Here is a 22,500-nt window from a genome sequence, read left to right on the forward strand (position 1 = left end):
CGGTTGCCCCTCTCTCTTGCCCCTCTTTTGGCCCCCGGCTGAGAGCCTCGCGTCTCCCTCTCTCCTCCTCCGCGGTCCTCATCGCGCGCCCCGGTCGCCGGGACAACAAGCCCGCCCGCGCGTGCGACCAACGGCCGCGGCCGCTCCCAGGTGGGGGAGGGGCGGCCCGAGGCCGGCAGTGCGGGGGGCGCGGGTGGGCCGGGGTCGGGCGGGCCAGGATGGCGGGGCCGCGGAAGGCTGGCCTTGGCGGGAGGGAGGCGGGCGCGCCGCCCCGGGGGCCCTTGTTCACCAGCTCGCCCCCCCGCCCCCGGGCCCTAGGCCCCCCCAGGCCGCGCCATGGGTGACAGCGATGACGAGTACGACCGGAGGCGCAGGGACAAGTTTAGGAGGGAGCGCAGCGACTACGACCGGTCCCGGGAGAGAGATGAGCGACGGCGAGGGGACGATTGGAATGACCGGTAATTTTGTTCCTCTGTTTCATTCTGCTCGACCCGGCTCTCGTTGCTTTTTTTTTTTTTTTCTTTCCATATTTTTATCAGGATGAACCGCGGAGAAATAACCTCAGGAGACCGTTATCCGTGGTTCAGTTTATTTACTGCTGGCCAAAGAGCTAGCTGTGGCCTACATTTAGAAGTGTTCTTAAGATCAAAGCTATTTCCGTTAAGAGTTTGAGTAAGAAAAATACTCTATATAGGCACCCAAAGCGTGCATTCCATTGTTTGGAAATTATACCTCAAAAAGATTGGTTCAGGAGAAGTGGTAATATAGAATTGATCAAACTGGAGAGGTTGTCTAGTTTCCTGGTAAGATATGATTAAATTTCTTGTAACCGTGGAACTGTTTTTGTCTGATATCTTAGAGTCGGGTTAATTGATTAGGCTTGGATCTGCTCCTGGTTAGCATTCTGAGATGCTCACTATTTTTTTTTTTTTAAATAGTACTGAGGATTGAACCCCAGGGGCATTCTACCTCCAAGTTATACTTTTCAACCCTTTTTATTTTGAGATAGGGAATTCCTAAGTTGTTGAGGCTGCCCTCAAATCTTTGATCTCCTTGCTCAGCTTCCCGAATAATGTGATTAAAGGCATGGGCCACAAGGCCTGGCTGAGATGTTCATTTGAAGAAATTTACAGTTAAGATGTTTTTCTTAAGAAATTAGTGACGTGGTTTTAAATATAGTAATTAAAGTGAGAAGGACTGTGGACGGTTTTTCTTTCCACGGGCATCAAAAATATCCAGTGAACTAAACTCAGTTTGGAAACATTTCCTTAAAGTATGAAGTGACTGTGTATATTTGTATGTGTGGGCGGGCAGGTACTGGGTATTGAACCTAGGGGCATTCTACCTATGAGCTACACTCCCAACCCTTTCTTGTTTGTTTTGTACTGTGGATTGACCAGTGGGGGCATTCTACTTCTAAGCTACAGCTTTCCCTCCTTTTTTTTTTTTGGTGTGTGTAGTACTGGGGGGTGGAACCCAGGGGCTTTTCTTCCTCCGGGCTATACTCCCAGACCTATTTTTTTTTTAATATTTTATTTGGAAACAGAGGGTTGCACTAAGTTGCTAAGAACTTCGAACTTGTGCGATTCTCCTATCTCAGCCTCCCAAGCACGGGGATTACAAGCGTGCGCCACCACACCTGGCTCTGCTTCCCTCCTTTTTAAGAAAAATCTTGAAACAGGGACTCACTGGGTTGCTAAGAGTTTTGCTAAGTTGCTGAGGCTGTCCTCATACATGTGATTCTCAGCTTCCCAAGTATTGGGATTATAGGCGTGAGCCACCATGCCCAGCTTTGAAGTGACTTTTTTTGTGATATAATCTATTGATCCATTATTACTATGAAAATGAGAATAGGTGCCAGTTGTGGAGGTACACACCTATAATCCCAGTACTTGGGAGGCTGAAATAGGAAGATCACAGGTTTGAGGACAGCCTTAGCAAGTAGTGAGACTTTTATCAACTTAGTGAGACTTTGTTTCAAACTAAAATAGTAAAATAGGGCTGGGGGTGTAGCTTGAAGGTAGAGTGCCTCTGTGTTCAATTCTCAGTACTAAAAAATGAGATTAGTAAATTTGTTATCTGTCAGTATACTTAATAATGGGAGACTGTGTGGCATATTTTTTTCTTGGTATTTCCTAAGAAAATCAAGCTGTTCTCCTGAATTTCAGCATTAGGTAAGATGTGGTTACTCTTCTTGGGAGTTTATAGTGGCCTGGCATGGGGGCCAAAATGGCTGTCTATTTAATAGGAAAGAGGATTAGCATTGATGGAACAGATTGGGTAGTGCTAGAGCTGGGAGGGCTCTAGAATTGGTATTTCCTAAGAAAATCAAGGTGTTCTCCTGAATTCAACCTATGGGCCTTCTACCTCTAGGCCACACCCTCAGACCTATTTTATTATTTATTTGGAAATAGGGTCTCGCTAAGTTGCTGAGGCTAGCTTTGAACCTGCAATTCTTTTGTCTCAGCCTACCAAGTACTGGGATTACAAGCATGTGCCACCACGCTTGGCTCTTGGGGTGGTTCTTGAAATGTCTACAGATCCTGGGAGTCTGAGGTTAAAATTTTTTGTGTGTGTGGTATTGGGACTTGAACCCAGGGACATCTAACCTCTGGGCCATACCCCTAACCCTTTCTGTTTGTTTTTTTTTTTTATTTTGAAACAGGGTCTTGCTAAAATGTTGAGGGTCTCATTAGATTGTTGAGGCTGTCCTCAAACATGCAGTCCTCCTGTCTCAAACTCCCCAAGTACTGGGATTATAAACACATGCTACTATGCCAGACTGAGGTTTTTTTTTTTTTTTTTTCCCGGTACTGGGGATGGAACCCAGGGGTGTTCTACTTCTGAGCGACACCCTCTTTCTTTCTCTCTCTCTCTCTCTCTCTCTCTCTCTCTCTCTCTTTCTTTCTTTCTTTCTTTCTTTCTTTCTTTCTTCTTTTTGGTGGTACTGGGGGTGGAACCCAGAGGCTTTCTACCTCTGGGCTATACTCCCAGACCCATTTATATTTTATTTTGGAAACAGGGTCTCACTAAGTTGCTGAGAGCCTCACTAAGTAGCTGAGGCTGGCTTTGAACCTGTGCAATCCTCCTGTTTCAGCCTCCCAAGCGCGGGGATTACAAGCGTGCACCACCACGCCTGGCATCTTTCTTTTTCTTGCTGAAGATTTAAAGGAGTTTATTAAAAAGATAGAAATACAGAAGACAGTTACAGCCCCATGCCATTCAGGAGTGGCATGGCGGGTGTTTCGAACAAAATCACCGTTATTCTTTATTTTTTGAAACAAGGTCTCACTGAGTTGTAAAGGGCCTCACTAAGTAGCTGAGGCTGTCTTTGAATCGCAGTCCTCCCGTCTCAGCCTCCTGAATGCTGGGATTACAAACCTGTGCCACCATGCCCAGCAGGCTGTTTTTCTTAAGCTTCTTTCTTTCTTCCTTTTTTTTGTGGTGTTGGGGATTGAACCCAGGAGCATTCTGCCTCTCAACTACACCTCCTAGACAAGTTTTATTTTTAATTTGGAAAGGGGTCTTGCTAGAGCCTCATAAATTGCTGAGGCTGGCTTTGAACCTGTAATCCTCCTGTTTCAGCCTCCCAAGTACTAGAATTACAGGCATGCGCTACTACTCTGGCTTAAGCCAATGTCATTTAATGTTTTTGTTTTGTTTTGTTTTGCAGTACTGGGGATAGATGGAGCCCAGGGGCATTCTAACTCCAAGCTTATTTTTTATTCTTTATTTTGAAATAGGGTCTCACTGAGTTGCAAAGGGCCCTACTAAGAAGTAGTAGAGGCTGTCCTCAAACCACGATCCTCCTGTTTCAGCCTCCAAAATGCTGGTATTACAAGCGTGCATCATATGCCCGGCTATCATTTAATGTTTTTGATAAAGCAGTTAAAATTTTCATTTTATTAAACTGAAGTCTTGACTATGTATTTTTTCAATATATATGGCAAAGTCAAAAGTTTATATAATGCATCCTGCTGAATATAGGACAATGGTTATCTTGCTGGAGCAGTTGTGTGATTGAGTTGCAAGCTGAACTAAACTTTCCATGTGCTACCATATTTACTTGAATGAGTTTTGAACAGTGGTGGTTCATATTTGGGTACTTGGCTTGAACTAAGAGAAACTGAGGAACTCTGTCAGAGTTTGTTGTCACTGATGAAATGGAACTCTTCAGTGAAAACTAAAATTTTTGAAAACTTGTATCTACCAATGTGAGTTTGATAGCTTCTCAGTACTTAAAGACTCATATATACTACCCAATATACTATCCAATGTAGCATTTTGATATTATATATGAGACATGTCAAGAACTGTTTAGAGAGCAAGGTAAAACAATGATTTTAATGTAACAGGGTAGGAGATATTCACTTGATGTTGTTTTATTTATTTTTTTTGTGGGACTGGTGATGGAACCCAGTGGCATTCTATCCCTGAACTATACCCACCGCCCTAGTTTTTATTTTTTTATTTTGAAACAGGGTCTCACTGAGTTGCAAAGGGCCTAAGTAGCTGAGACTGTCCGCGACCTCGATCCTTTTGTCTTCCAAAGGCAGAGATTACAAGCATGGGCCACCACGCCCAGCTTGATGTAGTTTTAGATTGAACATTCTAACCAGCTTTTAAGAAAGCTGAGGCAAGAGAAAAGTTCAAGAACAGCCTGGGTAACTTAGTGAGACCCTATCATAAAAACAATTTAGGCCGGGCTTGGTGGCACATGCTTGTAATCCCAGCATTTGGGAGACTGAGACAGGAGGATCAGGGTTCGTGGCCAGCCTCAGCTACTTAGGCTCTTTGCAACTCAGTGAGACCCTGTTTCAAAATAAAGAATAAAGACCTGGGTGTGGCGGCGCATGCTTGTAATTCCAGCATTTCCTTGTAATTCTGGCATTTGAGAGGAGGCTGAGACAGGAGGATCAGACTAGAGGATCACCGTTTGCTGATAGCCTCAGCTACTTAGTGAGACTCTGTTTCAAAATGAAGAATAAAAAATAGGGCAGGGGGTGTAGCTTGGAGGTTGAATGCCCCTGGGTTCCATCTCTAGTACTGAAAAGAAAAAGCAAATAAAATTTAAAGTGGGCTGAGGAAAAATAGTGCCTTTGGGTATGAAGCACAGAAAGAGAAAGAAAGAAAAAGAAAGAAAGAAAGAAAGACAGACATTTTGCAGGATGGATACTATGGCCTGCATTGCATCTATGGTCCCAAGTACTGGGGAGGCTGAGACAGGAAGATTACTTCAGCCCAGGAATTTAAGTTCAGCCTGGGCAATATAGTAAGACCTCATTTAAAAACAAACAAAAAGAAACACTACCTCTTCTTGAGTTTAGGTCATATCCAAAAAGAATATGGAGTTATCTGAACAGGCTATTAAAGTATTTTCTTTTGTAACTATGTTTCACTGTGAGGACACAGTTTCTTCATGTACTTTCACCAAACAGCATATTATGACAAATTGAGTGTAGAAGCTGGCTTCTATTATACAATGCCATTTTTCTTACTAATTTTGAGGGGTGGAAATAACTTCACAAAATAACTTTATTTTTGTAGAGGGGTGGGACTGGGGATTGAACACAGGGGTACTCTTTATTACTGAGTTACATCCCCCAAATACTTGGATTATAGGCATGAGCCAATTTACTGGCTTACATAAATAGGTAATTTTAAGATTAATAGGTACTAAAATTTTCTATCTAAATTTTTATAGAATCCCCAGTGCCCCCCCAAAAATTGAATACAGTCAGTATAGATAGACATAACCAAAATAAGCAAAATTCTTTGGTGTCTTCAATTTCTGAGAAAGAGGTTCAGGCTGTAGCTCAGTGATAGGGCACTTGCCCAGCACAGTGGAGGCCCTCGGTTCCATCCTCAGCACTGCAAACGTATATGTGTGTAATTTTCCAAGAGAGTAAAAAAAGTCTCAGGAGCAAAATTTTTTTTTGTTTTGTTGTTGTTAAAACAGGTCTGGGAATGGTTGGTTATTGGTGGGGATGCTGGAGCCATAGCCAGGAAATCCAGACTTTTTTTTTTTCCTTTTTTTGTGGTATTGGGGGTGAAGCCCAGGGGCCTTCTACCTCCGGGCTATACTCCCAGACCTATTTTTGTTTTTTATTTGGAAACAGGGTCTTGCTAAGTTGTTGAAAGCCTTACCTAAGTAGTTGAGGTTGGCTTCGAACCTGTGCAATCCTTCTGTCTCAGCCTCCCAAGTGCTGGGATTACAATCGTGTGCCACCATGCCCAGCCTCTTTTTATTATTTGAAACAGGGTTTCACTGAGTTGCAAAGGGCCTCACTAAGTAGCTGAGGCTGGGCGTGAACCTGTGATCCTCCTGTCTCAGCCTCCCAAGTGCTGGGATTACAAGTGTGTGCCACCACGCCGGGTTGAATTTTATGATTTTCGATATTTAGCATAGCATGTCAGCTAGGATAAGGAAGGGCCTGTCTAGGAGTGTATCCTTGACCTGCTCAACTATAATTATTACTTGTTCTTATTTCCAGGGAGTGGGACCGTGGCCGGGAACGCCGCAGTCGGGGTGAATATCGAGACTATGACCGGACTCGTAGAGAGCGCTTCTCTCCTCCCCGCCATGAGCTCAGCCCCCCACAGAAGCGCATGAGGCGAGACTGGTGAGATGCATGTTTCTTTTTAGCCTCAGTTCCACTGGGCCTTGGCACTTTCCCTCACCTTTGCTGAAAGCTGCTTGTTCTTTTTCTTTCTCAGACTTCCTCTGTAACCATTGTTTCTTTGTCCTTTTATACCCTTGGGTGAGAGACCACATTCTGTGTATTCCTCTCCCTCTGGCCCCCTTCGTGTTCTAGAGAGATGGTTCTGGTTCTTTCTGTCTGACTTTTGTGTCCCTTACCCTCAGGGATGAGCACAGCTCTGACCCATATCATAGTGGCTATGATATGCCCTATGCTGGGGGTGGTGGGGGCCCAACCTATGGCCCTCCTCAGCCCTGGGGCCACCCAGACGTCCACATCATGCAGCACCATGTACTACCTATCCAGGCCAGGTAAAGCCCTGGGGTTCTTGGGAGAAAGGAGTTGGTGGGATTAGGGGATGGATTGGGATGGGTGAAGGCCACTGCTGGGGTCTTGGGGGGTGGGTTAGGCACACAGGATGGCCTTGGGGTGGCAGCACTTGGTGCTGTTCATGGTAGTGAAGGAAAGGGGCAGCTGCCTTATCTTGGTGTCCCCACCCCCTACCTCTGCGCCCATAACGAAGACTTTCTGACTGGCTCCCAGGCTGGGCAGCATAGCTGAGATTGACCTGGGTGTGCCACCGCCCGTGATGAAGTCCTTTAAGGAGTTTCTCCTCTCCTTGGATGACTCCGTGGATGAGACAGAGGCAGTCAAGCGCTATAATGATTATAAGCTGGATTTCCGGAGGCAGCAGATGCAGGATTTTTTCCTGGCTCATAAAGATGAGGAGTGGTGAGTGCCCCTGTTTCCTTGCCACCTTTCCCTGGCATGTTTCCCCTGGCCCTGCCAGTGGAGCTGCAGCCCTGACCTCTTCCCGTTTCCCGCAGTCCCGTATTTCCTAGGGGTGGGGGCGGGGATGTGTAACAGCATTGGCTGATGGGTCTCCTCCTTACTTTGGTGACTGCCGTGCCTCCCCACCTCCCTTCTCCCGCTGTCCTCACTTGGGACACCTCCAGGCAGATGGCCAGAGCCACCTGGCTCCTTGGGGCAGCAGGCAGACTGCTTCCCAATTGGTGGTATTGGGTCATTGGTCATCTATGATCACGAAGACCCTGTGTGCCTGTGGCTTCCTCCCAAAAAGCGACGAGTGAATCCAGCCAGACAAGAAAAGCAGAGATCTCAGGGTCGTGTGACAGAAAAAGAATTTTAATTTTTTTTCCTTTTGTGGATGTTTTAATTTTAATCAACCATCTTTTCCCCTCTTCCTGCTCCTCCTCCTCATCCTCTTTCTGCTCCTCCTCCCTGAAAAGAGCCAGAACTGGGAACTACACCCGCTCATCGACGGAGCTCGGAGCAAACCCACCTCCACCCCCACCATACCCAGCCCATACATGAGCCCCTGGGCTGAGCTGCGCTGCCCGGCCAGGCAGACAGGCAGGGCCCTGCTGTGCACAATGCAGCAGTTTAGCTGAATGTGATTGCTCAGGCAGTTAGTCAGTCAGGGCCCCACCGCGGAATCCTGCGGGGTCGGGCATTTGGGCCGGGCGCCCCAGCCAGGAGCCAGCCGGTGGCCCACCAGCCAGCATGGGCCCTGGGCGCCACTAGTTAAATCTTGAGCTCTGTTTGACCAAGCAGCCAAGGTAAAGATCCTGGAGGTGATGCCTGCGGCTTTCCTTTCTTCTATGCTCAACTCGTGGTTCTGTTCTGTCCTGTCTTCACTAATTCTCTCTCTTTGTCTCCATCTCTTGCATATCCTTCATTCTTTCTCTGTTCCTCTTTTTACTTTCTGCCTAATACTTCTTTCTCTCTTTTTTTCTGTCTAGTTTGTTTGGTTCTTAGTTTTTTCTTTTGTGTTCAATTTCTGGGCCTTTCTCACACTTTCCCCTTCCCTCCCTTTCTCCTTATAATCTTAATTTCTGTTCCCCCCCTCCCTGAGGTCCTACTGAAACGTTTTTCATGCTACCCTAATTTTCTAGCCCTCCTTTCTCTATCCCTGGGGGCAGTACCTGAGGCTATATGGGCACTTCTGTCCTCCTCTGGTCTTTTCCTGTCCCTTCACCACTTGCTTATCTTCCCAAGGGGGGAGAAAGGTGTCCTGCCTTTTGGCTTTTTCTATCTAGTGCACTTCAGGTTTCCTTCTGTCTTCCACCTAGGGGTGGAGGGAGTTGGTGGGAACCATTTTTGTAATAACTGTAACCTGGGGTTGTCAATAAGAGGGAGGAAATTTGGGGCCTTCTGTTTCCTTAGACTTCTCTGGACTTGGGAAACTACACTTTTTTAAGTTAGTGTTTTCCAAAGATGCAGAGCCATAAGTCTGCCTCCCCAACTCTGGCCTTGCCCTGTTGGCCTTCTCAAATCCAGAGCTCTTAGTTCCTGGTTCTCCCAGATTTTTTCAGAGAACAGCCTCTGGTTACTTTTTGGGTGATGGGTGGTTCTAGTGTACCCCTCTCCCATAATCTCTCTGCTTTTATGGGCGTGAGAGGATTGGGGCTATGCCCTGACTTTCCTGGGCCCCTCCCCACATCCTGGCCTTGGCCTTTGGTGACTGTTTTGTCTTTCCTTCCCTGCTTCCTTCCCAGGTTTCGGTCTAAGTACCACCCAGATGAGGTGGGGAAGCGTCGGCAGGAGGCCCGAGGGGCCCTGCAAAATCGACTGAGGGTCTTCCTGTCCCTCATGGAGAGTGGTTGGTTTGATAATCTTCTCCTGGACATAGACAGAGCTGATGCCATTGTCAAGATGCTGGATGCTGGTGTGTGTAGTTGACCCATGGGATGGAGGTTGTTTGGGGACCAAGATCTTGGTTGGGAAATAGCAGATTGATAGAAGCAATGGTGCTTGGGTTGTAACCTCTACTGCCTTTGTTGGTAGCTGTGATTAAGATGGAAGGAGGCACAGAGAATGATCTACGAATCCTGGAGCAGGAGGAGGAGGAGGAGCAAGCAGGAAAGCCTGGGGAGCCCGGCAAGAAAGAGGAAGGCCGGGCTGGACCGGGTGTGGTGGACGGAGAGCGTAAGGCCGGTGATAAGGATGACAAGAAAGAAGATAGCAAACCGGTAGAGTGGTGGGGTCAGGAGGAACTAAAACTAAGTGGCTATGTATTAGGTTGGGGTGAGCTCTGGAAGGTTGAAGGGAAGGTTAGATATCCCCCGTGATTGTCTCTGACTGTAGGCTGAAAATGACAGTTCTAATGATGACAAAACGAAGAAGTCTGAGGGTGATGGGGACAAAGAAGAGAAAAAAGACGACTCTGAGAAGGAAGCCAAAAAGGTAATGTTTCTTGTGTGGGGCCAGCATGTCAGGGCTAATGGGTGTTTGGGGTTGTCTCACTTGGCCCTGCTGCCTGCTCCCACAGAGTAGTAAGAAGCGGAACAGGAAACATAGTGGTGACGACAGCTTTGATGAAGGCAGCGTCTCTGAGTCAGAGTCTGAGTCTGAGAGTGGCCAAGCCGAGGAGGAGAAAGAAGAGGCTGGTAGGTTTTATCTTCTGCTTCTAGTCCTTTTCCTGCTGCACATGGGTGGGAGAGGAGAAGTTGGTGAAGTTGGTGGGATGATTGCACTGTGGGGAAGCGATGTCTTTGGTTGGGGTTCAGTAAAATCTTCTCTATTGCTCCACCAAAATCAATAAAAATTCATCAACTCAGGAGCTGTGGCATATACCTGTAATCCTGGTACTTAAGAGGCTGAGACAGCATCACAGGCTTGAGGCCAGCCTCAGCAACTTAGACCCTGATTTTCTTCTTCTTTTTGTTTGGTGGTACTGGGGTTCCTTGAAGCCCTTCTACCTCCAGGCTACACTCCCAGACCTATTTTATATTTTTTTTTATTTGGAAAAACGGTCTCTTAAACCAGCGAGGCTGGCTCTGAACCAGTGCGATCCTCCTGTCTCTGCCTCCCAAGCACGGGGATTACAAGCGTGCACCACCACGCCTGGCCTGATTTTCTTATTTTTATTAAAAAAAAAAAAATAGGGCTGGGTTTGTAGCTCAGAGGTAGAATGCCCCTGGGTCTAACCCCCAGCACCACACACACACATTAATAATAACAAAAGAACCTCAACTACTATTACTTTTTGCTTAGAAGAAGCTGTTAAGGAAAAGGAGAAGCCCAAGGAAGAAGAGAGGGAAAAGCCGAAGGATGCTGCAGGGCTAGAATGTAAGCCCCGGCCTCTGCATAAGACTTGCTCCCTCTTCATGCGCAACATTGCGCCCAATATCTCCCGAGCTGAAATCATTTCGGTGAGTGGGGAGAACTTGGGAACTGGGCCGGCACCGGGCTCGGGCCCTTTGGGTGAGGCTGGAGGGAAGGCAGTCTGACGCTGCCTTTGATGTAGGGAGGTGCTCTTTGTTTAGGTGCCTTCTTGCTGGCATTCTTCTTAAGCCCTCTGCTGGTTTTTCCTTTTCAGAGGATGGGAAGGATTAATAATAGGCAGTTCCCCAGGGTTCTGAGGACAGTGAGGATTAGAGGGAAAAGTGAACACTTGAGTCACTAAATGGTGTTCCTGTTACCTGCTTCTTGCAGCTTTGTAAAAGATATCCGGGCTTTATGCGAGTGGCACTTTCAGAGCCCCAGCCTGAGAGGAGGTGAGTAACTGGACCCCCTTTCGAGAGAAGGGTGTGTGTGTGTGTGTGTGTGTGTGTGTGTGTGTGTGTGTGTGTGTGTGTGTGTCTAGCACTCTCTATTGTGCGCTGCTGACATTCTTTCTTGGTCTTGGCCTAGGTTTTTTCGTCGTGGTTGGGTGACCTTTGACCGCAGTGTTAACATTAAAGAGATTTGTTGGAACCTGCAGAATATCCGAGTGAGTGTGGGGAGTGGGACTTTGGAGGAAGAGAAGGCATGGCCCTCCCTTGGTTCTTTGCCTCTCATGGCCTCTGACTTCTCTGTTCAGTTTGCTCACCTTGCTTGTTTACTCTGAGCAAGGCTTTGGGCCCATTTCCATGGACTCAAGACAGCACTGGTCCCTGTCCTCAGGGAACTTATGTTCTAGTCACTGGTGTTCTTGGTGGGAGCTAGTCTTTGAGTTGCTTCTTCCTGACAGTTGGTCAGCTTTCTGGTAATGTGTTCCTTCTAGCTCCGGGAATGTGAGCTTAGCCCTGGTGTGAACAGAGACCTGACCCGTCGTGTCCGCAACATCAATGGCATTACGCAGCACAAGCAGATAGTGCGCAATGACATCAAGCTGGCAGCCAAGCTGATCCATACGCTGGATGACAGGACCCAGCTCTGGGCCTCTGAACCTGGGACACCTCCTCTGCCAACAGTTAGTGACTCCCAGGGCACTGTACTCAATGCACATCTGTGCTCCTGACATATTTGACCTCAGTCTGTCGCAGTGACCCCTGGGACCCACCTATGCCTTCACTTATTTGCCCCTTTCTGTTCAGCTTCCAACAGAATAGACTGATTTAGTCATTTATGGGTTAGGGTAGAGTAAGTACAAAAATTAGAAAAATGATAGGAGGCAGAGTCGCCCCCTTCCTTGGTTCTGGCAGTTCCCCGGGTTATTTGCCTACTGGTTTGCTCTGTCTCCCTCCCTGCCAGAGTCTGCCCTCGCAAAACCCAATCTTGAAGAACATCACTGATTACCTGATCGAGGAAGTGAGTGCTGAGGAAGAGGAGCTGCTGGGGAGCAGTGGGGGGGCTCCCCCCGAAGAGCCTCCTAAGGAAGGGAACCCAGCAGAGATCAACGTGGAACGGGATGAGAAGCTGATCAAGGTGCCAGCTTTTGCCTAGCCATGCATGGGGTGTGAAGAGTGGCTCAGGCAGAGAAGGGCAGAAGTGGTGACCTGTTGGCTTCCTCTTGCCCTTAGGTTTTGGACAAGCTCCTCCTTTACTTGCGCATCGTGCATTCCTTAGATTACTACAATACCTGCGAGTATCCCAATGAGGATGAAATGCCCAATCGTTGTGGCATCATCCATGTTCGGGGGCCCATGCCTCCCAACCGCATCAGTCATGGGGAAGGTATGCTCTCCAAGGCCCTTTCCCTAATGGCTCTGGTTGCAGTGCTCTGCCGCCCTCTCTGGGCCCCTCCTTTCCTATCCTTTGCTTCCAGCTCCCTTCTCAACCTTCCTGTCTCTGTTCCCAACCATAGTGCTAGAGTGGCAAAAGACGTTTGAAGAGAAGCTGACTCCGTTGCTGAGCGTGCGCGAATCCCTCTCAGAGGAAGAGGCCCAGAAGATGGGTCGCAAAGACCCCGAGCAAGAAGTGGAAAAGTTTGTCACCTCTAACACCCAGGAACTGGGCAAGGATAAGTGGCTATGCCCTCTCAGTGGCAAGAAATTCAAGGTCTGGGATGTTAGAGAATTAGCACTCTAGAATGTTGGGAGTGGGGTTTGGGCAGAGAAGCCCCTGATAAAGATGTGGGAGGGCAATGCTCATTGATTTGGTGAGGCAGTTGGGTGGGGGTCTGTTGCCTTTCCAGGTTAGGTTTGGGACTGAGGGGACCTATAGCACTTGCTCCGTCCTGATTCTGTCCTCTCTACCCAGGGGCCTGAGTTTGTGCGCAAACATATCTTCAACAAGCATGCAGAGAAGATTGAGGAAGTAAAGAAGGAGGTGGCGTTTTTCAACAACTTCCTCACTGATGCCAAGCGCCCCGCTCTGCCCGAGATCAAGCCAGCTCAGCCACCTGGGCCTGCCCAGAGTAAGATACGATCCATGAGGGTCTGGCTCATCTCTCTCTTGACTATCCAGGGATTCCTGATTCTTTTTGCCACCCCTAGAAGCTTCTACCTCACCCTCATGTGTCTTCTCCCCCCCCCCCCAGCCCAAACGCAGTAATTCATGTTCCTGTTCCTATTGTACTCCCCCCAGGCCTGACCCCGGGACTCCCGTACCCGCACCAGTCTCCCCAGGGCCTGATGCCTTATGGTCAGCCCCGGCCCCCCATCTTGGGCTATGGAGGTAAGTATGGGAGGGAGATAAAGGATATGGTGGTTGTGTGGGGCTGAAAAAAAATTTCAGTTCCACCACTGCTGAGGTCATACTTTTTCAGCACCGATTTTTCCCACAGCTGGTGCTGTCCGCCCTGCAGTCCCCACAGGAGGGCCTCCATACCCCCATGCCCCATACGGTGCTGGCCGAGGAAACTATGATGCCTTTCGAGGCCAAGGAGGTTATCCTGGGAAACCTCGAAACAGGTAAGAATGGGCTGAGATGTCCAAGGTATTTTTTGCCTCTTTCAAACTCGGGGACACTCAGTTCTCATCTTATTTCCCCTTATTTCACAGGATGGTTCGAGGAGACCCAAGGGCTATTGTGGAATATCGTGATCTTGATGCTCCAGATGATGTTGATTTCTTTTGAGCTATTCCTCTCCACCCCTCTTAGTACCTTGTAACTTGTGAAGACTGACTGCCTTGTCCCATCAGCTGAGAACTTTTTGTATGTTGATTAACTGCCAATAAAAGCACTTCAGTAGTGACTCTTAATGTTTGTTATTCCCCTTCCCAAATCCTCCCAAACATCAGCTGGGGCCATGGTTAGCTCGACTTTGCCGCTTTATTATTGTTGCTGACTGCTTTGCTCTGCTGGGTTACCTTTGAGAAGTAGAAGGGGAACACAGGTGTGCATTCAGTCTCAATTCTGGGGCCTTGCGCTCAGTCCAGGGTTTGTTTTTAAGAGTTACGGGTAGTAAAGCACAGATTGTAGAAGGAGTTGGAGTCAAAGGCTGTGCTTACCTCTTGCCAGCCAACCCATCCAGAAGCCTGTAGTTCACTAGGGTTTTTTGGATTGCCCCAGTAGTGAGGGTCCAATATTAGGACATAGGCTTCTGTGTCTGGCCCCAGGCAGACTCCCAGAAGGGCCTTGGACTGGGCATCAGCATCCCCTCCCACCATCACAGGGCCGCCGCCCCCTGTGAAGTGGGAGTAAAGCCGCTCCAGCTCCCCCTGAAGCCCTGCTCCTCGGGGCACATGGCATAGGCGCCCCTGGGGTCCTCCAAAGTGCGCAAGGCAGAGACTGGCTTCTACGCAGCCGATCCAGCTCCGGGAGCCCCGGAACCCGGGAGGCTTGTCGCCCATGTCCTCCAGGGCCGTCTGCACGGCGACCAGTCCAGGCACGCCAGTGGACTGACCCTCTGGCCACGAGCACAGCGTCTGCAGAGTGCGGTAGCCGCAGCCCCAGCCCCGGTCGTCCACCCCATCGCAGCCGTAGTGATAGTAGAGGTAGTGGCCAGAGAGGAGGGCCAGGCGGGTGGGGCCGCGGCACGGCGGGGCGAGGCCCAGGTGGACGTCCTTCAGCGGCGCCAGCGCGGCAGAGTCACCGAGGCCGCGCAGACGCGTCTTCCCGGGGGGGGGGGGGGGCTCAGGGTGAACTCCGGACTCCAACGATTCCTCAGACCCAGGCTTGGTCTAGGCGCGGGCAGTACGCGCGGAGCGCAGAGTCCAGGCTCCTTACAGGATCCGGAGATCAGCAAAGGGGTGGGAGGACGCCCAGACCGCGCGGAAACGCCGACCGAGCCTCCCACCATGCACCGCGGCGCCGCCCGCCCGCCCGCCGGCCTCACTGCGCCGGCGCGGGCTCCGCCTCGCGGGGCGGTGCTTGTCTCGGCGGTGAAGGAGCGCGCAGGCGTGTTGCACCCCGCCTCGGAGATGGCGGCTCCCGCAGCCTCTGGCCCTGGGTCGTGCATCATCTTGGCCCCAGCACTCCCAGCATCCTGCCCTTGCGCCCGTCTCCCCAGTCGCGCACATTCCGGTGGCTGTAACAGTTTATTAGCAGCCCAAAGGGGCGAAGGCACCGCGGGGGAAGGAGCTCGGCCCGAGACATGCAGAGGATGGGAAACCCCGGGGGGGATAGCCGGGGCGGGGGCAGGGTCTGGGGTCTGTTATAACCCAGCCCTTGAATAAATAATATGTACAGCTTGGGGGAGGGGGGACGCAGGGTCCCGCCGGGGTCACAGGTCTGAGCAGCGATCCTGCTTGCTGTAATGGTCGAACTGGTTCTTCCAGTGCACCATGTAGGAGCTCCAGCGGTGGAACTCGGCCTTCCACTGGCGCTCCGCTTCGTCCAGCGTGTCTACGGCCAGGGCGCCCGGCAAGTCATGCGAGCAGGACCAGACGGGGGTCGGGGAACGGACACGGGGCACGGAGGGAGCATGAGCGCAGGGGAAGGGGGGGGCACACGGAGAACGTAGGAGGCCAAGTGGGATGGTGCGAAGAGGATCAGGAGAATAGACAAGGACGGCCGACAAGAGGGAGGATGAAGGTAGAGGCGGGGCCAGAGAAGAATGGCAGGAGAGGGGGAGAAAATGACCGGAAGACGGGATCAGACAGGATCAGAAGGGTCCATGGGTTGGTGGGGGAAAGAGAAGAGACAGAAATGGTTGACAGTTATAGCCCCTCTGCGGGTGCTATCCAGTCTCGGGTCTTCCCTCTGCCCCCAACATCAGGCTCAGGCTCCAAAGGATAATTATATATATATATATATATATATATATATATATATATATATATATATATATATATATATATATGTAAAAAGTTGGCATTCTTTTAAACAAAGGCGTGTGGGTCCCTGAGATCTGTCCAGTCTGTATCTTGGTTTGAGGAGGGAGGGGGTGCTGGGTCCCTGAGAAGGGCCTTTCCCGGCAGTCAGACCACGCATTAGAGGGGGCCCCTGAGGCCAGAGAGGAAAGAGGCCATGGTCACAGCCGCAGGAGCCCGGAGAGGTGGAGGAGGAGGAGGAGGAGGGACAGGGGGAGGCCGGGCCGGGGCCTCGGGGCAGCCTCCCCATGGGCGGGGTCTGGGCAGGTGCAGGGAGCCTCCGAGGCTGGGGGGGAGAAGAAAGGGGTTACACCCAGCCGGCTCCCACTTCCCTCTCTGCGCCTCTTTTCTCTCCCCTCCTCCCAGCCCTTGCCCGGCCCCTCCCCCTGCATACCGGTGGCACTGAGCAATTTGGGCAGGAAACGGTTCCAGAAGGCGCAGGCCTGGGCCCGGAGCCCCCGCCGAACTTCCAGGGGCCGAAGATTCAGGCTCACATACTGCTGTGCCCCCGCGGTGTACACCGGCCACTGCAGGGTTTTGGGATCGCGCTGGTCATTCGGGTCCCTGTGGAAGGAAAGGGAATGCTCAGTCTCATGCAGGTCTGCCCCACCCAGAGGGATGAAGAATGAAGATGGGGACTGAAGGAGAGGTGTCCCCTTCCTGACCCAGGGTTCTCTATATTTCCATAGAGACCCCTATCCCCTCCCTCCCATTCCAACTCCAACCCCTGTCTTCTCCAGCGTCCCCCATCACCTAAGAGCCTACTCTTTTTCCCTGCGCTCTCGCTGCCTCTTTTCTCCCTTTTCCTGTTTTCCTCTTTGATCCTTTTATTCTCCCGTTAAAAAGTGTCTATGATTTATGGAATCCTGTGTAACCAGATGCAGTCTGTCTCTAAAACATCACCTTGGCTGTGGGCAACACCCATCTGATGCCAGGTTTATTGTCTTCTTCAGATAGATAAACGTGTGTGTGTGTGTGTGTGTGTGTGTGTGTGTGTGTGTGTGTAACATGCATAAGAGAGACAAATCACAGCTGGTCCAACTGAACCCAGCTCTACAGCCCATTCCAAAGTGCTATAACTGTTTTTGCCTTTTTTTATAAATCTATCTCTTCATTCCTTCCTCTGTGTCCTCATCTGAGGAGCCCACATTCTGCTCCTTTGTCTTTCTTCCCTGCATTGTCTCCTTTGTGAATGTTTGCTATCCTTTTCTGCCTTGTTTCATGCGCTACCCCCCACCATGTCCCCCTACCCTCTGAGGCCCTCCCCACCCCAGGGCTGCTGCTGACCCTGTGCGGGCGAAGTTGGCCCAGTATCTCATCAGTCGCCGAGCAAAGACTTTCTCCTCGGTGGTGTAGTTCAGCGAGGGGTCCAGGGGGAGCCCAAAGATGAACTCAATTTCGTAGCCGTGGGGCACCCCCATCCAGAGGGGCCAGGATAGTGTGGAGGCACGGTGTTCAAAGACGTAGGCATATACTTGGGCGCCCTGGGCTGCCAGTCGCCCAGCCAGCTGGGCCACGGGGCACACGACATTGTGGTCCCCTACCACGGCACTCATGGCATCTCTCAGGCGCGCTGGGTCCTCAGGGTTCAGCCAGTCTGTGTAATGCAGGACCACAGCCTCGGCTGCCAGGTCACTGGCCTGGGGGACCCCGACCCGCACCCCAGCCAGGAACTGGGCCCGGCTGATGAGAGATTCGTTGTCTTTGCTGAAGCCTGGGACCCCGTAAACCAGAAAATAGGAGCCCTCATCTTTCACCACACCCACCAGCACCTGAGGGAGGGGGGGTATGGAAGGACAGGCACAGACAGACAGGCAGACAGAAACAGATGGACAAAGAGCCAGAGAGATGAACAGTTACAGACCCAGAACCATGGAGGAAAGAATACGAGGCTGGGGAAGGGACGGCGAGAACAAGGAAATACATCTGCAGTTCCTTTCCTCTCTGCCCCCCTGGCTGACCACCCGGGTATTGGACCCTCAGAGGGGAAGGGTGGCCAGGGGCCCTGAAGCCTGGAGCTGGGTCTGAGTGGGTCTGGAGGAGCCCTGGTGCCTGGGCCCCTAGGGGGGAGGGGCAGGGTGGGTGAGACCAGGGGAACCAGTGCCACCCCCTGATAGCCACTAGTCACCTGCAGGCCGTGGAAGTCTCCGGCACTGATGAGGGCCTCGGGCGTGTCACTGAGGAAGTCTCCGTCCACCACAGGCACGAAGGAGAAGCGGAAGATACTTTCCTGAGGCAGCACGTGCCACTCATGGTCTACCAGGTCCTGAGCTGGCCGCGTCCGCAGGCAGGCTACCAGCTCTGTGTCATTGCCGCTGGCACTGCCGGGGGGACAGCCTACGAGGCGTGCCAGCAGTGTGGCCCTGCGGCGGGCCTCTCCCACGCCCACAGTGGCCCAGGGCCCATTGGGCGCGCCGCTCTGCAGCACGGCCCTGTGGAAGAGGCTCCGGCTGGGTGGGGACAGCAGGTGCATGCCCACTGAGGCGGCACCTGCGCTCTCCCCAAACAGAGTCACTGACGTGGGGTCTCCCCCGAAGGCTGCCACATTCTCTTGTATCCACTGCAGTGCCAGCCTTTGATCCAGCAGGCCCACATTGCCTGGGGCCTCTCGGCTCCCTGGCAGAGCTAAGAAGCCAAAGGCTCCCACTCGGTAGTTCATGGACACCAGCACAGTCCCCTCGACCTGCGCCAGGAAGCGGCCATCATACACATCCAAGGAGGAGGCCCCGCTGTAGAAGCCACCGCCGTAGATCCAGACAAGGACAGGGGTGGGGGACGTGGGCCGGGGGTATGGCGTCCACACGTTGAGGTAGAGGCAGTCCTCGCTCAGCTCACGGTTGGGGTTCCACATCTCGGTGCCCTCAAAACCGGGGTACAGGGTATCCACATATTGGTAGCAGACACTCTGGAATGCCGTAGCATCCAGTACCCCTGACCAGGGCCGCTTGGGCTCTGGTGGCAGAAAGCGACGGGGCCCTACAGGTGGCTCTGCGAAGGGGATGCCCAGAAAAGCAGAGACAGGGCCCCCAGGGGCCTTGAGGCGGATGCCCCGAAGCCGGCCCCCACGCACCGTCACCAGCAGCTCCGGGTCCTCCCGGCCCTCAGCCCCTGCCCCTCCTCCCAGGAGGGAGAGGAGGAGGAGGAGGAGTGGGGAAGCCAGGGAGGGCGTGTGCAGAGGACACCAAGGGGGCCTCATGGCAGCCAGGACCGGCAGTAGTCTGCTGGGAGAAAGAAAGGCAAAGGGTGAAGGCTAGAGGCAGCCAGGAGGGAGGAGATTAGGTAACAACCTTGTCCAAGGGTTATCACCCAGCTGCAGAGGAGGTGGGGCAGGTTGGTAAGAGGAGGAGAAAAATGGAGGAGACAGGCGGAGACAAGGACACTGGCAAGAGGGGACGGAGATCAGACAGACACACATACCCAGACAAATGCAGGCAACAGAGATAAGACCTGCCAAGGCATACCCTCCCCTGCCCCGCAGGGCCCACGGCCCTCACCTCCTTCCCCTTGCTCTGGGGCTTGGGCTGGACCCAGTGCGAGCAGTGCGGGCACCAGAAGCGCAGTCCAGGCACCGGCCACAGGACAGGGGCGGGGCCTTTACTGACAGGCAGCTCTGCTGGAGGAGCTCGAGGCCGCAAAAGGCACAGCCCAAGTGTCTCCTGGGTTGGCCAGGGCTGAGGTCCTAGGGGAAGTGGGTTGGGCATTCAAGGTGTGGGAGTCCCAGGTCCTGGGGCACCCTAAATCCTGCCTCATCCACACCCTACCCCACCCTGCCCCGCCCACATTCAACTGTCTGGCATGGCACAGTGGTATCCGCCGGTTCCCAACAAATGCACCCCGCCTTGCTTAGCCCCAGCCAACTGACTCTCTGGCCCTATCCCCCAGGCGCCAGACCCCGTCCGTCTGATATTGCAGTGCACACCGTCGCCAGCGGGGGGCAGTAGAGACCGAGAAGAGCGCCACGCTCCCCGCCCGCAGCCCCGGAGCCGCCAACTGGGGTGGGGGCCTGGGGGTTCGCGGGCATCGCACTGGAGCCTGAAGGGCGAGCGGGACGCCTGTTTTCCCGGAGCTCCGGAGATCCCAGGCTGCAGGGGTGGGGGTGCTATTTTGGGGCAGCAGCTGCTGCGGTTCCGGCATCTCCAGCCAAGGGATCAAAATTCCCCGGGTCGGAACTCCCCCCTCTCCGGCGGTCACCCCTCATCCAGCCCCGTCACCCTGAGCTGGGGTTGGTGGTGGTGCTGGAGATTAACTAGGAAACCCGAGTGGGGCTAATTATAACTCGGGGCTTCCGCTGAATCTCCCCTTCCCCCCAAATAGAGACGGAGTCTCCGCAGGAGGGGGGGGGGTCCCAGGCCTCAGCTGGGCGCAGCTTGTCGGCTTTGGGGTCGCGGCCCTGGTGCGGAGGTGAGGCGGACTTCAGGAACCTGCGTAGTTCGGGTTCCGCCCCAAACAGGGGGCGTCTTTCAGTGGTGGCGACTTGGGGGCGAGCGGGGAAGGGGCGCTCGGAAAGGGGGTCCCCGCAGGAATTCGAACCTCGGGAGAGGCAGCGGGCGTCGGGAAGTAAGCGGCGGCGGGCGAAGAGTTAGGGAGGAGTGCGGGGCGGCCGGGGGCGAGGCGGGGCGGGCCTGGGGCGCGCGGGCACCCCGATTGGGGGCCTCGATCGTGCAGGAGCGCACCGTGCCCCGCACTCGGGGTGGGAGGGTCCGGGGCCGGGCCGGGCCGGGGACTCACCTGAGGCGGCAGAGCCGGGCCGGGCCGCGCCGGGAGCAGAAGGCGGCCGACGTTCCCCGCGCAGGCTGAGCCGACTCTGACAGCCGCCGCCTCCGGCCCCCCGCACACACCCCTCGGGGCCGCGGCGCCCCCGCCCGCCCGCCCCCGCCCACTGTCTCCGCCCCCGCCGCTCGCGCTCCCCGGGCTGCCCCCTCCCCCTCGCTCCCCTCCCCCGAGACCCAGGGACCCCGGGGCCCAGACGCACGCCGGTGACAGGCGCCGACAGACGGACAGGCGCGACCCGGAGACCCCGGCGGCGGAGCGGAGCAGACGCCCACGTGACAGACGGACAGAAGCCCGCGGAGACGCACACGCGGGCCCCGCTCTCCTGGAGTGACAGGCTCAGCCACGCCGGCCCGTCACAGAGGGACAGCCACCCCGACAGCCTCGGTGGAGGCTGGGGGAGTTGGCGGCGGGGCCGAGGGGCCGGAGACGCGAGCATCTCCGGCCACCGCGCAGCCAGGGGTGGCGAGGGAGGAGCGCGCGCCGGAGTGCGCCCAGGACCCCTGCAGGGTGGCACTGGTGTCGAAAAGGTGACTTGGGACGCTCCCGGGGAGGCGGGGACACCTGTGGGAGTCCCCACTCGGAGGGCCGCGGGGGTCTCCAGCGGCACCGAGGGGCCGCCTATGGGGGAAGGAGACCCCCGGCGAGGCAGAGGTGACGCGGGGACACCGAGAGGGCGGCCGGCGCGGGGGCCCCTTCCAGGCTGCGCTCCCCGGCCGCGGTGGAAACTTCCGGAACCCCTGCGGGTGGGCTCGCGCCCGGCCCCCGCGGTGACCTCGGGCTCTCGTCACCAGGGTCTGGCCGGGCCATGACATCACCAGGCCCAGCTTTCATTGGTTGCCGCGGCCAGCAGGTGGGAGCGGCCTGGCCTGGGTGCCCCCACCTGCTCGCAGGGGCCGAGCCGCGCAGACCCCGCGCCCCTCCGCGGGGTCCCCGCGGGATCCGTGCTGCCGACGGCGCCCCCGCGCCCCCGGGACGGTGCAGCTCCGCGTCCACGCGCGTGGCCCCGCGCCCAAGCCCTGCCTCCCCGGGGCGGCCGGCCGGCGAGCCGCGGGCCGAGCGGGGTCAGCGGCCGGCGCGGCCAGCGTGGGGCCGTGCGTGCGCGCGGCGGTGCGGGCGCTGCGTGGGGTGGCGGGCGCGCGCGCGCATGCTCGCTCTGGACGCCCGGTGCCCCGCAGCTCCTCGGGCACGCGTCCGCCACGGCCGGGGAGCGGAGGCACCGGGTCTCGGGGGAGGGTGACGGGGTCTTCCCGAAATTAGAGTCCAGCCTGGACCTGGGTACGTGGTGGTCCCCGGCGGTCCCAGCCGAGCCGTACCCATCCCGCCCGCCCTGCGGGAGTCGGTCCCCGCAGCCCCGACACCTGCGCCCCGTCTGCGCTTCGCTCCCCACAGCTACCGCCAGGTGGCGCCAAAGGCAGCCGCACGGGCCTTGAAACTGGGGTGGGGTAGAGGGGCGTTGGGAGAAGAACCCCTTGTCATGTCTTCTCTGGCTCTCCATGCTCCATTCGTGGTGTGTGTGTGTGTGTGTGTGTGTGTGTGTGTGTGTGTGTGTGTGTGTGTGTTGCCTGGGATTGAACCCAGGGCCGCGGACAGCAAACACTTTACTC

General features: G+C 54.2%; 3 protein-coding genes across 12 annotated transcripts; 1 reads left to right on the top strand and 2 right to left on the bottom strand.

Annotated features, from left to right (window-relative positions):
- Positions 1 to 336: 336 nt before the first annotated feature.
- Positions 337 to 13,946, top strand: SRRT (serrate, RNA effector molecule; the record flags this gene model as incomplete). 8 transcript variants are annotated; one of them, XM_080702386.1, is made up of 19 exons in its annotated part: positions 337 to 458; positions 6,495 to 6,623; positions 6,866 to 7,012; positions 7,245 to 7,433; positions 9,221 to 9,390; positions 9,510 to 9,694; positions 9,810 to 9,908; positions 9,994 to 10,111; positions 10,719 to 10,876; positions 11,160 to 11,221; positions 11,358 to 11,436; positions 11,710 to 11,898; positions 12,180 to 12,353; positions 12,449 to 12,602; positions 12,733 to 12,926; positions 13,128 to 13,284; positions 13,419 to 13,544; positions 13,654 to 13,780; positions 13,871 to 13,946. In XM_080702386.1, the coding sequence occupies 19 exons, from the start codon at positions 337 to 339 to the stop codon at positions 13,944 to 13,946; spliced, it is 2,655 nt and encodes an 884-aa protein (XP_080558512.1). The 8 variants fall into 8 exon arrangements, with proteins under 8 accessions (XP_080558512.1, XP_080558515.1, XP_080558513.1 ...); XM_080702389.1 differs by having other exon boundaries at positions 13,455 to 13,544; XM_080702387.1 differs by having other exon boundaries at positions 10,722 to 10,876.
- Positions 13,947 to 14,257: 311 nt separating this feature from the next.
- On the bottom strand, positions 14,258 to 15,273 carry UFSP1 (UFM1 specific peptidase 1; the record flags this gene model as incomplete). Its single annotated transcript, XM_080703868.1, has 2 exons — positions 14,258 to 14,923; positions 15,148 to 15,273. The coding sequence occupies 2 exons, from the start codon at positions 15,271 to 15,273 to the stop codon at positions 14,258 to 14,260; spliced, it is 792 nt and encodes a 263-aa protein (XP_080559994.1).
- A 261-nt stretch (positions 15,274 to 15,534) lies between these two features.
- On the bottom strand, positions 15,535 to 19,469 carry ACHE (acetylcholinesterase (Yt blood group); the record flags this gene model as incomplete). Of its 3 annotated transcripts, none has more annotated exons than XM_080702784.1 (4): positions 15,535 to 15,656; positions 16,518 to 16,687; positions 17,411 to 17,631; positions 18,252 to 19,319. In XM_080702784.1, 4 exons carry the CDS (start codon positions 19,317 to 19,319, stop codon positions 15,535 to 15,537), a joined length of 1,581 nt encoding a protein of 526 aa, XP_080558910.1. The 3 variants fall into 3 exon arrangements, with proteins under 3 accessions (XP_080558910.1, XP_080558909.1, XP_080558911.1); XM_080702783.1 differs by having other exon boundaries at positions 17,411 to 17,895; XM_080702785.1 differs by lacking the exon at positions 15,535 to 15,656 and adding an exon at positions 16,285 to 16,409 and having other exon boundaries at positions 17,411 to 17,895; positions 18,252 to 19,469.
- Between the last annotated feature and the right edge of the window lie 3,031 nt (positions 19,470 to 22,500).

Source organism: Muscardinus avellanarius (genome assembly GCF_963383645.1).
Source record: "Muscardinus avellanarius genome assembly, chromosome: 10".
In the NCBI taxonomy this organism is placed as follows: domain Eukaryota; kingdom Metazoa; phylum Chordata; class Mammalia; order Rodentia; family Gliridae; genus Muscardinus; species Muscardinus avellanarius.